At 35.6% G+C, this 13493-nt stretch overlaps 1 protein-coding gene and 1 pseudogene across 2 annotated transcripts in view; one reads left to right on the top strand and one right to left on the bottom strand.

The window, feature by feature from the left end:
* Nucleotides 1–13493, bottom strand: part of SPEN (spen family transcriptional repressor) — a 78750-nt gene that overhangs the window by 26034 nt on the left and 39223 nt on the right. The window contains exons 4-5 of the mRNA XM_079152791.1: nt 2946–3106; nt 444–644 (exon numbers count right to left, since the gene is read on the bottom strand). Of these exons, the coding sequence (XP_079008917.1) occupies nt 444–644; nt 2946–3106 (362 nt within the window). The remainder of the gene's footprint in view (nt 1–443; nt 645–2945; nt 3107–13493) is intronic.
* Nucleotides 3113–7435, top strand: LOC306669023 (large ribosomal subunit protein eL21-like; annotated as a pseudogene). The gene has a single exon. The product of its transcript is annotated as a large ribosomal subunit protein eL21-like (transcript).

Genomic DNA, 13493 nt, shown 5'->3' with positions numbered 1-13493 from the left:
AACCTACAGTAACAGATCCAAAATGTGCTAGGCATAATGGAACTAAAACTTGTCAAACCAGTCCTTCAAATGATATAAACACGCAGTTTACTTTCTAATTCAAGATAATTCTGTTTTCATTCCTACAGGAATTATCTCCTACTCTCAATTCATCCTTTTGGGAAGGCTGACACAACAAGGGTATAAAACACTGCCTTTTGGATTCTGAAAAGTCAGCATTTCTTCGTTTCAGCAACAGACAAACCATTGCCCTTCCTAATACATTGGTTTTAATTTAAGTAAACAGTAAATATGACCATCCTTTAAGAGAAGACACTGGGAAATATGCCATTGAATAAAAACAGCATAATGTCCACATTCAGGATAATATGCTGACTTCTCATAAACTAGAATACAAACAGTTATGTAATTTGTAACTGAAACTGGACCTCCTTGTCTCTTACCTGGCCCTATCCAAGCTGTTACTTCAATCTGCATGCCAAAGAAAAGTTTTCCTTTAGATGCAGTCAATGCTTTTTCTTGGTCCTCTTGCTGCCGAAAGAATACCAGACCATACCTCTCTTCAGAAGCTCCGTGTATCTGCACTGAGGTCACCTTGCCAAATTTCTTAAATTCATGGAAAAGGCCATCTTTAAGGCTTGTATCTAAATTCCCAAAGAAAAACAAGTTAACTTTTCTAATTACAACTCAGTAAGCAAGTTACTAAATTTTGGCCTGATTTTTTTTTTTTTTTTTTTTTTTTTTTTTTTTTGTGGTGCTGGGGATTTGAACCCAGGGCCTTGTGCTTGTGATGCAAGCACTCTACCAACTGAGCTATATCCCCAGCCCCCTGTTTGGTTTTTTTTAATGTGGTGCTGGGATCAAACCTAGGGCCTCAAATGCGCTAGGCAAGTGCTGTACACCACTGAGCCACAACCCCAACCCCTAAATTTTTTTTTTTAACATTAAAATATTACTTTTGCAAATAAATAACTCTTAAGATGGTATTTAAGAGATAAGTGTACAATAAGCTGAAAATAAACTGAATGTTGGATGATATTATTGAATATCTGTTAGGTAAAAATGGTATATGGTTAGGGGAAATGTCAAAAATATTTATCTATAAATTAATGTGAACTGGCATATTATTAGGGACTTGTCTTTCAAATAAAAACAATACCTCAGTTGTAGTACACATGTCTAGCATGCTCAAGGCCTTGGGTTCAATACCCAGCACCACCAAAATAAATAAATATAGATAGACACATACAAAATGCTGACATTCTTGAATCTGGAATAGGTATAGAGGAGCTCATTTTGCTATTCCTTCTACTTTTAGATATGTTCAATACTTTCATAATAAAAAATTATACCTGTATATTTATAAATTAAAGTATTAAAGACTTAAAGCTGTACTTTTAGCTTTCCTGGTATCATCTCAATGACAAAATTATGTGAGAAGCATCAGGTAACGTGTGAAACAACTGATAAAACACCATGGCTGGGGGTACATACACTTAGCAGGCACACTGGATTCACTCTCCAGCACAAAACGAAGCCCAAAAGAATACCTTTAATGACTTTGAGAAATGAATCATACTCCATCAGGAGGTCTTGTGTTAATTTGTTTTATTATAAAAATAAAAGGCATATAAAAAGCAAGCCAATTTTACTCCTTTGTCCATTTCTAAATTTCCAAGAAAACCAAATTAAAACTCATCAATATGTATCTAAAAAGAATAAAAAATGAATTTTAAAAAAACATTTAAATAAACACTCATAATGGCTGAAGAAATAGCTCAGTGGGTAGAGTGCTTGCCTTGCATGCACAAGGTCCTGGGTTCAATCCCCAGAACCAGTATTTAAAAAAAAAAAAAAAAAAAAAAATCATTCATCAACTTTGTGTCTAGACATCTTTATTCACAAACCTAGTAAGTTTCATAGGTTACTTTAAATAAATAACTTAAGCAATCATTGAAATGTACCTAAGAAATACATAACTTGGTCTTTGTTGATTTTACTCTATACTGTTTTGACTTATTTACATACTCAATATGCCTAATGCAGAAATAACAGTATATTATGGTACACTGTAAAATAAAAACAATCAGGAGCAAGAGAGATCACAAAATAGCCTGTAGGTTTTTTCCATTCATCACTTTTGTCACTTAAAATGTTAATATTTTGACATGCACTTCCTATCCTAATGTTAAGCCCAAAGTTATTTCACATAACAGGACTTCAGGCCAACATAACATATTATTTCTTCTATAATTTCTTCATACTAAATCTCCCCCAATAACAAAATATTTAATCCAGAAGCATATTTATTTTAAAAAAAAACTTATGCTTTCTTATATACCATCTGCCATAAAATGTACGTATACATGCATATAATAAGCAAGTAATGAGCCAGGCATGGTGAAGCTCACCTGTAATCCCAGCCACTAGTCAGAAGGCTGAGGCAAGAGAATCACAAGTTCAAGTCCAGCATGGGTAACTTATTGAGACCATGTCTCAAAATTAAAAATAAGAGCTGGGGATGTGGCTCAGAGGTAGAGTAAGCATGGGTTCAGTCCCAGTACTCTTCACCACCAAAAAGGTCACAAAGTAATGTATACATAAATGTATACATTATGTTGTATATAAATAGCATCACCATGCAATTCTCATATATGTACAAGGATAACAAACTAAAAATTAAACCACATAGTAATAACAATCACTTGATTTTCCCCACATGGCATTAAATGTTAATAAGCACAAAAAGAAAACATTTTCACAAGTTATAAAATTCAAGTTACCCAGTCTACTTCATTCATCAACAGTATGTGAGAGAAATGTATCATTTTTTTTTTTTTTTGGGAGGGGGGGGCTGCTGGGGATCAAACCCAGGGCCTTGTGCTTACAAGGCAAGCACTCTACCAACTGAGCTATCTCCCCAGCCCCAATCATTTATATTTTACCTGTAGAGCGTACTGGAAGATTCTGAACCTTGATCCCAAAACTTTTACGGGGTTCATCTTTTTCCAGAGATGAAAGCAACTGGGAAGTGGGTGCTGGGACTGCTGCAGACTGAACTGATCGAGCTGGAGAGTCATCGCTTGAACTGCTGCTGGACTCACTGCTGCACAAGGACAAAAACCCCAAAACAGTAAAGCCTCAAAATTTTTAGTGAAAAGACAGACAAACTCAGTAGCATATAAAACTTCTTAGAATTAACAAGTGGCAATGATTTTCAGATCTACAATTTAAGACTGGGATTTCTAAAGGCCCTGCATTTTTCTTATTTGCCATAATCCTCAGAGATGGTAAAGACAGGGAACACTGGTGTGAGAATATGGGAGCAGAAGTAACATTCTTGATTTTATATGCCAGACAATACCCACAGCATTCTATGAAATACCCGAAAAATTTTTTTCAAATGAAGTAAGACTGGTAAATGCAATTCACTAGAATAATAAGAGGAAGAACAACAACAACAATAAAACAAAGAATATATGGGTTTGGAACTCAGAGATCTAAATTCAATCTTGGCTCAGAAATATAGGAGGTGCCCTTGAATAAATCATTTAACCTCTTGTTGAGCTTCAGATTCCACATCTGTAAAATGGAAATAATGAAAGCAGTGCTTATCTCACAGTGTTAAGAATTCAACAAAATCAGGAGTAGGGTAAGTGAGGATATTAGGAAGGAGGAATACCAGCAAAATATGTGATACCCATGTATGAAGCTGTCCTGATGAAACCATACTTTTGTACAATTAGCATATACAAAATAATATACATAGTAATTGTACAAAATGGGCAATTATACTTTTTAAAAAAAGAATTAAATATTATAACCACCAGTACAGGGTCTGGAATATGTCGGGTATTCAATACATTATCAACACTGCTACTTCTACAGGCTAAGTATCCCTCTCTGAACGGCTTGGGACCAGAAGTGCTTCGGATTTCAGATTTTGAAATATCTACCTAGATATGAGACGCCTTTGGTATAGGACTCAAATCTAAACATGAAATCTTTGTGTCTTCTATACAGCTTATATGCATAGCCTGAAGGTAACTTTATACAATATTTTAAGTAATATTGTGCATGAAATTAAGTTTCATGGCATGGAATGTTCCACTTGCAGTGGCATGTCAGCACTCCAAAAGTTTCAGATTGCGGAACACTTCCAATTTTGGATTTTCAAATTAGGGATGCTCAGTCTGTGTACTACCCCATTGATTGGATTAATTCTTAGAAAATAAAATATCCAAAATAATTTTCCAGGTAATTTTAAACTTTTAAATTTCTGAAGGACTAATGAAGACCTATAATTTAAGTGAATCTGTTAGTTTAGGCTCTGTTCCCTGTGGATAATGTGAGAAGTGAGAGTTCATGAAACTGAATTTATTACTCTCCTCAGTTTAATAAAATCCTCAAAAAGGGAAACAGTCAATTGAAAATTAAGAATATATCTTCACAGATATATTTAAAGAGGGATATATTTAATTAAGTTTATTATACCTAAGAACTGTTGAGAGACACAAAATTCTCTTTCAGTACTGAATCTACAAGACTGCTCCAGGCATTCTCAAACACGCTGATGAAAAGCTATTTGCAGATGCTGCTGTCTTTGTGAAATTTCGCTTCATACTTTCCTGAAGCATAATAGCAGCTAAATGAAATGACCTATAGTAGTTTCTGTCATTTGCACTAAGACTACAAATCTCATAGCCAGGACAATGACTCATCCACCCAGACGAACAAGTCCAAAAATAAAGAAATACACTGTGTTTTCTTATAGAAAACCAAAGATATTTCTTGAAAACTAAGACTTTACACAGCATTTTTGTTTAGTTCTCACATGCTAAGGCAGAAGATGAAAATGCCATAAGGTTATTATCAGAACTTTCACTTTCTGAAGTTCAAAAGGTAGGAAAATAAACCAATGTCATTAATAGCCAAGTGGAGAGAGCTAGGCTACAAATAGAATAAAGCAAAAGAGACCAAGCCTAGAGATATGGCTAGGGGAGTAGCTCAGTTACAAAGTGCATGTTTTGAACATACCAGGACCTGGTTTCAATTCCCAGCATCCCTACCCAGAAAAAAGCACTTTAAAATAGAACCACAAGCTGTCATTGCCAGGCCTTCTATAAACGTTTTGGCTCTAGTTATAAAAAATAATAATAATAAATAATCTTGGTCATCAAGCAAAAACTGTGTTACTAGTTCTAAGTAAACAGTACCCTAAATAGGATACTGTATTATCATGAAATTCAGGTTAGCAAAATAATCTTGTTTTCAGCACAGAAGGGAAAAAAATGCTTGATATGTCTATTAAATACAAATATTCAAAACAATACAAAATTATTCACAAGGTCATCAAATGACTAAGTATAAAATGTTATATGATTTATCAACAATAAATTACAGAAATAGAGCAAACAATAAATTACAATGAATCAAAGTAACAATTAATAGAACTATTTTAATTACAATACTACCAATATTATATATGCCAAAATTTCCTACAACAATGAGAAAAGAGGTAAACATGGTAAGAGAAGAAATTCAGGCTACTAAAATAATTAATGAGGCAATAAGAACATTCTAAGTCTGTATTATAAAAATGAAAAGAAAGATGACTGAAGAATGGTAATGATGGTTTAAAATAAAGTAAGCTGGGTGCAGGGAACACAACTGTAACCCCAGACTTGGGAGGCTGAGGTAAGGAGGACAACAAGTTTGAGATCAACCTTAGCAATTTTGCAAGACCTTCAACTTTTGAGACACTGCTTCAAATTAAAAATTAAAAGGAATGGGGATGTAGCCCAATGATAAAGGGCCCCTTGGTTCAATCCCCAGTACCAAAAAATAAAGTAACAAAACAAAGTACAAAAAAATAGTGACAGAACTACCTTTTGACCAGAACTGACATCTTCCAATAACTAACCGAAATGACAAACACAAAGGGAAAGAGGAGAGGAACCGATATTTAGTCTCTAGGCCTTCTAGAAAACTTAGAGTTGTTCCTTTGGCCACATACATGCAAATCTACAGAAGGGTGATATTGTAGACATTAGGGAATGTGTACTGTCCAAAAAGGAATGCCCCACAAATGTTATCATGGCAAAACTGGGATAGTCTACAATGTTACCCAGCATGCTGTTGGCATTGTTGTGAATAAGCAAGTAAGGGCAAGAGTCTTGCCAAGAGAACTGATGTGCCTATTGAGAATGTTAAGCACTCTCACAGCCGACACAGCTTCCTGACACGTGTGAAGGAAAATGATCCAAAAGAGAAGGAAGCTAAAGAGAATGGTATCTGGGTTCAGCTGAAGCGCTGGTCTGCTCCACCCAGAAAGCACATTTTGTGAGAACAAATGGAAACCAGCCTAAGCTGCTGGAACCTATTTCCTATGAACTCATGGCATGATAAATGTAAAAAAATAATAATAATAAAGGTCAGTGGACTATAAAAATGATTTTCTTTAAAAAAATAGTGACAGAAATTAGATTTGTTATAAATGTCATCACATTCTCTTCTGGTAATCCCCTGTTATTACACCAATTCTGAAACCAGATGTAAAATTTAACCATCTGAATCATCTGATGACCAATTCAAAGTGATAACTAGAAAGGGGAACAGGTTTTTAAATGAATTATGAAATGACAAAATACAAGTTTGAGTTCACATTTTGAAATGTTAACCCAAAATGAAATGCAATGTATACCTCCATACCTCCAGTACAGTATATTAAATGTGCTAAGGATTTAAAGATCCTGAGTAAAAATGAGCTCACACTTTTTTTTTTTTTTTTTTTTTTTTTTTGGTGCTGGGGATTGAACTCAGGGACTTGTGCTTGCAAGGCAAGCACTCTACCAACTGAGCTATATCCCCAGGCCAAGCTCACACATTTTGATACCCAAATGTTTTTCAGTCCTACTAAACTGATAGTCCAAATGCCCAGAGTATGTCAATTTTAATTTAAAAATTTTTCATAATTCTATGATAACTAAAATCATAACAGTTCATCAAAACACAGGATATATATAGTATTTAATTGATAAAAACAGTCCAATCTAAGTTGTGAGAAAGAAGTAGTAATAAAGGTGTATTTACCAAGAATTTTTAAAAATAGACTTTAAATTTACCTGGGCACATTGATTATTATATTATCAACATCAATTAAATTAATTAATTTTCTAAATAGTAAGGAATCTAAAAGAAACACTTTAAAAGAAATCTATGTCAGGAGTGATGGTAAATGCCTATACTCCCAGCTACTCAGGAGGCTGAGGCAGGAAGATCACTTGCACCCAACTTGGACAACAGAATGGGTTCTGGTATTTAAAAAAAGACAAGGGAAGGGGAGGGAATGATCTACTTATATTTATTTTTCCTAAGGATGATTTTGAAGGCTGAGTTATTTCTTGTTTTTGTTTTTTTTTAAGTTGGAGATGGACATAATACCTTTATTTATTTTTATGTAGTGCTGAGGATCGAACCCAGTACCTCACATATGCCAGGCAAGCACTCTACCACTGAGCTACAACTGCAGCCCCTATTTCTTGTATTTTTTATATGTAAGATTATTATTAAGACAACTGAAAAGCAGGTCTAATCAAAATTTCCATAATGGAGAAATATAAGAAAAAGCAACTGAATACATAACAATCCTTGATAAGTCAATGCAATATAGGAGTGTCATAAACCAAATCAGGAGGTCCGTCACTAATTTATTTTCCTACAGCCATTTTATTCACAGAACTACATGAGCATTTGACTCTTTCCACTGAAAATGTCAATACACTGAGTATACCATTTGTAAGATGATTCAGGACTATATTTGTTCACACACAAGTGACGTCCAATAACTGACTTCTATATCCCATGTCCCTATATTACATATAAACATTTAATTGAGGTAAATAATGCATCTACATTATTTTTTTTAAAAGCTGAGAGATTAAAAGGCATTTAACCAAATTACCTGGAATAAATGGATTTTAAAAAAAGGAACAGTTAATTAGACAACTTCACAATTAAAACAGAAGGCTCATTTGTTAAATGCAGCTATAATCTCAAGTGACAATTTTCCAATTAGATAGCTAATAATTTTTCTCTCCAAAGTCAATACATAAGCTTGGGTCAAGAGGGAAAGTATGCAAAATATGCACTTTCCATTAGGCCTGGATGGTACAAAATGTGCCCTCTGGTCCTTGATGCTTTCCTCAGATGTGGTGGCAGAAGGGGGTGGGGGGTCATCTAATTTGCTGAGTGGAACGTATCACCACACAAGATGATATATTCCTCTAGACCCTCTCCTTTAAACAAATCCAAATTGTATCTTTATACTGCAGCAATTCTTGAAGTGAGTCTTGAGTGTGAGGACTCCTGTGGAGGCTAAAGTCCTTTTAGAGGGTCTGTGAATTCTTTTCAATTTTAATCACATATCTGTGTGAGACCAGATTATCCTCATATACCAAAAAAACTTTAAAATCATGATATGAATCAAATTACTTATGAGAATCTTATTAAATCAGACATTAAAGAGATATCTGCAAGAAGCTAAAACAATGCCACTCTTCTCACTAATTGCTTTTGTTTTATAAAACATCAGGACTGACAGTGTAGATCAGTGTTAGAGCGCTTGTCTAGCATGTGAACAGCTCAGGGTCTGATCCCCAACACTGGGCGGGGTGGGGACAAAACTTAGTTGGCGCTGTGGGTATAGCTCAGTGCTTAGTACGCATAAAGCCCTGAGTTCAATGCTAGTACCCCCGAGTACTCAGGATCTTTAAGTTCTATGTTAAAGGAATTAATATAGAAATTTTTTAAATCAGTTTTAATTTCAATGATAAATGTCAATCGAAACTACCCACATTAAGTGCAATAATTCAAGGATGTAAAAAGGTCCTGAGGCTAGAAAGTTTAGGGAAAAAAAAAGAATTAGTTTAGTAGTCTGATGTGTTCCCACTACTATTTTCAGCACTACTACTTCTAAAATGTAACCTGAATGAAACCTCTACATTTTTTTAAGTCAGAAAAATAAGAAGGAAATACTGAACTGGGTGGCATATAAAAGTTCATTTTACCTATTTAAACTTCAATTTTCCTAGTGGGTTATCAGAACTTAAAAAAAGGCCCCTCCTTAGTTCTAGGGCCCTATTTCTCTTTCTCTTTTCCTCCCTTCAGAGTTGAAGATCCAACCCAGAGCCCTGCACAGGCCAGGCAAGCACCCTACCGCTAAGCCACACCCCCAGCACTAGGGGCCTGTAACTCTCCTCCATCTTCCATGTCGAATAGATCTCAAATACCTGCAGGACAAAGTTCATATTCCTTAACAAGGTGGAGTGGACCCGTTACAACCTGGCAGCCAAATAATTTTCCAGTCACTCCTTCAGTCCTTCCAACTCCACCACCACTAATGATCAGTCCACATGAGTACTATACCAGTTTCTAGTGAAGGACTTTTTTTTTCCTATTAGATTTGAATTCTTGGTTAAATTATTTTGTCTCTAATCCTTAATATCCTCATGTGTGAATGGTGACAATTCCTACTACTTTTCGGGGTTCCTGTGAGGATTTAATGTGCTAATGATTATAAAGTGTCTTGCCCTTAGCACAGTACATAGCAAGCACAGGAGCGTCCTTGTCTATACCCACTCCTGAAGACACCTTTCTTTCCCTCCTTGCCTGCCTTTCAGAATTGGCTCTGTTATCAATCTCCTGCTATACATCTGTTCTTGGCACCCCAACCCCATCCCTACCCCATCAAATTTACTGGTTTCTTAGTTTTATATTTCTAAAATGCTTTTACTATAACATCTATACATCTATCTTAAATCCCTGCACTGTGTATTATAATGACCCACTTAGCAGCCTTCTTCAAAGTTCAACAGTAGATTGATCTTTCTAAAGGTAGAGCCCAGAAAAGTACTGGATATCAAACAGCTAGTCCTCGAAGATATAAAAAATTTGAATTGCGAAAATGATTGAGACTAATGTCTGGCAAGGTAAACTAAATTCAATAAAAAGATATTAACATCTAAGAGTGAAATGAAAGTTTCTGATAAACTATTATTTGGTTTGCAAACTGTGAAGTTTTTCTTTCTTGATATTTCATTAATTAATCAAGAAAAAATAACAGCTGTTCTAACTAGGATCTCAGGTATCTTATTTTTTTTTTTACAGTGCAGGAGATTAAACACAGGGCTTCATACATACTAGGCAAGTGTTCTACAACTGAGCTATATACCCCAGTTCAGTCCTAAGCCACTGACACATATTCATAACCTGACTGAAAAAAATCACTGATATTTATAAAAACAAATACAAGCTAGAGATAGAGACGCACACCTGTAATCCCAGCCACTCAAGGATCACAAGTTCAAGACCAGCCAGGGCAACTCTACAAAATCCTGTCTTGAAATACAATTTAAGCCGGGTGCAGAGAAGCATGCCTGTCATCCCAACAACTCAGGAGGCTGAGGCAGGAAGATACTGAGTTCAAAACCAACCTCAGCAACCTAGTGAGGCCCTAAGTAACTAAGTGAGACCCTGTCTCTAAATAAAATATTAAAAAGGGCTAAAGGTGTGGTTCAGTGGTTAGGCATCTCTGGGTTCAATGCCCAGTTTAAAAAAAAAAAACGAAAAAAGAAGAAAGAAAATTTTAAAAGGGCTGAAGGTACAGAATATGCAAAAGGTCCTGGGTTTCATTAACACCACAAAAAAACAATAATAACTAAAAAAAATATTTGAGTAACTCAAAAAAGGAAGAAGAGAAAGATGTCAACATCTGAAATTGGGCTACTCAAAGAGAAACTGTGACCCAACACCCTGGCATCCCTTGATTTTAAGAGATATGGTTAAAAGGTAAATGGAAGCCAGGCGCCGTGGTGCACACCTGTAATCCCAGCAGCTTGGGAGACTGAAGCAGGAGGATTGTGAGTTCAAAGCCAGCCTCAGCAAAAGCCAGGCGTTAAGCAACTCAGTAAGACTCTTGTCTCTAAATATGCCTGGGGATGTGTGGCTAAGTGGTTGAGTGCCCCTGAGTTCAATCCCCAGTACCCCCCAAAAAAGGGTAAATGGAAACATCTTTTTATAATGTGTACTTTCTCATATGGATACCAATGTCAGACAGACTATTCTGTAATTTTTAAACAAATAATGAGTGAAATATACAGTAGAGATACCCATACTCTAGTAAGGGTTACATCAATGCAAACTACCCCATATTAAAATGGTTCTTAGTGCAATAGATTTCTTTACTTAAGGAATAAAGGTTGAAGTAATTAAATTTAGGTAAAGGATTTGAGTATCACAATTAGATTTTTCTCCTTGCCTAAGTACATTGTTCAGAACAAATCAGTAAATTTTCTATTTTGCTTAACCAAGTTACTGGAGCAATTTGCTTTTGATTTTGAAACATCTAAAATTTGCCTTTTAAAATGATATTACAAGCCAAGGAATCATGGCACACAACTGTAATGCCAACTACTAGAAAGGCTGAAGCAGAATGATCTCAAGTTCAAGGCCAGCCAGAGCAAACTGACAAAACCCTGCCTCAAAATTTAAAAAAATTAAAAGAACATGGGATGTAGCTCAGTGGTAAATCACCCCCGAGGGTGGTTCAACCCCCAGTACACAAGGAAGAAAAGAGATAAAATATAACAAAAATAATAGGATTCAAAAATGGCCAAAGGACTCAAACATACTTTTCTCTCAAGTTAAAATAGCTAACAAGCCCATGAAAACATGCTTAACATTATAAATCATTATAAAGATGCAAATGAGATAACACTTCACATACAATAGGATGGCCATTATTAAAACCAAACAAACGAACAGAAAATAACAAATGTTTGCAAGGATGTGAAAGCACTGGACCCTTCTGCATCACTGATAGACAAGTAAAACAGTGCAGCCACTATATAAAACAGAACTGCGGTCATCCCCCTCCGAAAATGAAACACAGAATATATAATCCAGCAACTCTGCTTGTTTATATAACCAAAAGAGCTGAGAAGGGCAACTCTGATATATATGTGTACAACCACATTTCAATGTTCTTTAGTTAAAAGGTGGAAGCAACTCAGGTGTCTGTCAACAAATTAACAAAACATGGTAGATACATAAAATGGGATATAAAACACCCTTAAAAAGGAAGGAAATTCTGCCACGTGCTACATGTTTGAACCTCAAAGATATAATGCTAAATGGAATAAACCTGACACAAAAAGGCAAATACATAATTCTCTCTGAGGTATGAAAACTGTTAAATTCACAGAGACAGAAAGCAGTGTGGTGGCTGCCAAGGACTGGGGGAACAGACAACTGTAAATTACTGTTTAATGGCTACGGAATTTCAGTTTGGGAAGAAGAAAAAGTTCTACAGATTGAAAAACAAAAAAAGTTCTGGAGATGAAAAAGTTCTAGAGACAGTGGTGTTGATGGCTGCACAATAATGTGAATATACTTAACTGCAGAGACCTGGGCACTTAAAAATGGTTAAAATGAGTCAAGCATGGAAGTGAATGCCTATAATTCCAGGACTTGGGAGGCGGAAGCAAGAGGACCACAAATTCAAGGCCAGCCTCTTCACCTTAGAGAGACCCTAACAATAAAAAATCAAAAGGGCTGGGAAGCCAGGCGTGATAGAGCACACCTGTCATCCCAGCATGAGAGGCTGAGGCAGGAGGATCATGAGTTCAAAGTCAGTCTCAGCAACTCAGTGAGACCCTGTCTCTAAATAAAAATTTTTTAAAAAGGGCTGGGGATGTGGCTCAGTGGTTAAGTGCCCGTTAGTTTAATTCCTATCAAAACACACACACACACACACACACACACACACACACACAACCACTAAAGTTAAAATGGTAAATTTTATGTTATTTTGCCACCCTACAAATGCCCCCATGCACACAAAGATGACTTACAAATCAAAACAGAGATGGTTCTCTGTTTTTCAGAAAAAGATGAGAGTTCAATCCAGTCTATACAGCAGTGTACGTGGGGTTCTGCTAAATCAAGGGATCTCACAACCATTATTCTCAGGTAAATTTTCTCAGAAATGCCACAGGTATGAATCAGTTATAACTGGTGACTGTGCAACTATTACAAAGGAACTGGAAAGCACCGTAGGACTCTACTGTATTAATGATCAAAAATCCTTTAGAGTCAAAGTTAATAAAACATTTTTTTCTAACTCTTTAAGAGTAGGGTATCATTACTGAAAAAACTGATAAAGAGTACAAATGTATTCTTATAACTGAATCAATATTTCAATTTTGACTCTGTTTAGTCTACTATAGTATAATCAGAAACTGCAAATATTTATATGGAAAAAAGATCTGATAAAACAAAGAGCAGACTGAAAACTGACAAAAGGGCAAACACTGTCTTTTATTAGGACAAAGCCAGATGCAGAAAGAGCACCATAATCCACAGCAATTCTCACTGCAATCAGCTTCTATTGCTGATACAACACATAGTAGCAATTTATTTCCCAAAGATTTTTA

Source organism: Sciurus vulgaris (genome assembly GCF_902686455.1).
Source record: "Sciurus vulgaris genome assembly, chromosome: 1".
In the NCBI taxonomy this organism is placed as follows: domain Eukaryota; kingdom Metazoa; phylum Chordata; class Mammalia; order Rodentia; family Sciuridae; genus Sciurus; species Sciurus vulgaris.
Note: the sequence above shows the minus strand (reverse complement) of the source record. Positions and strands in the feature narration are given on the sequence as shown.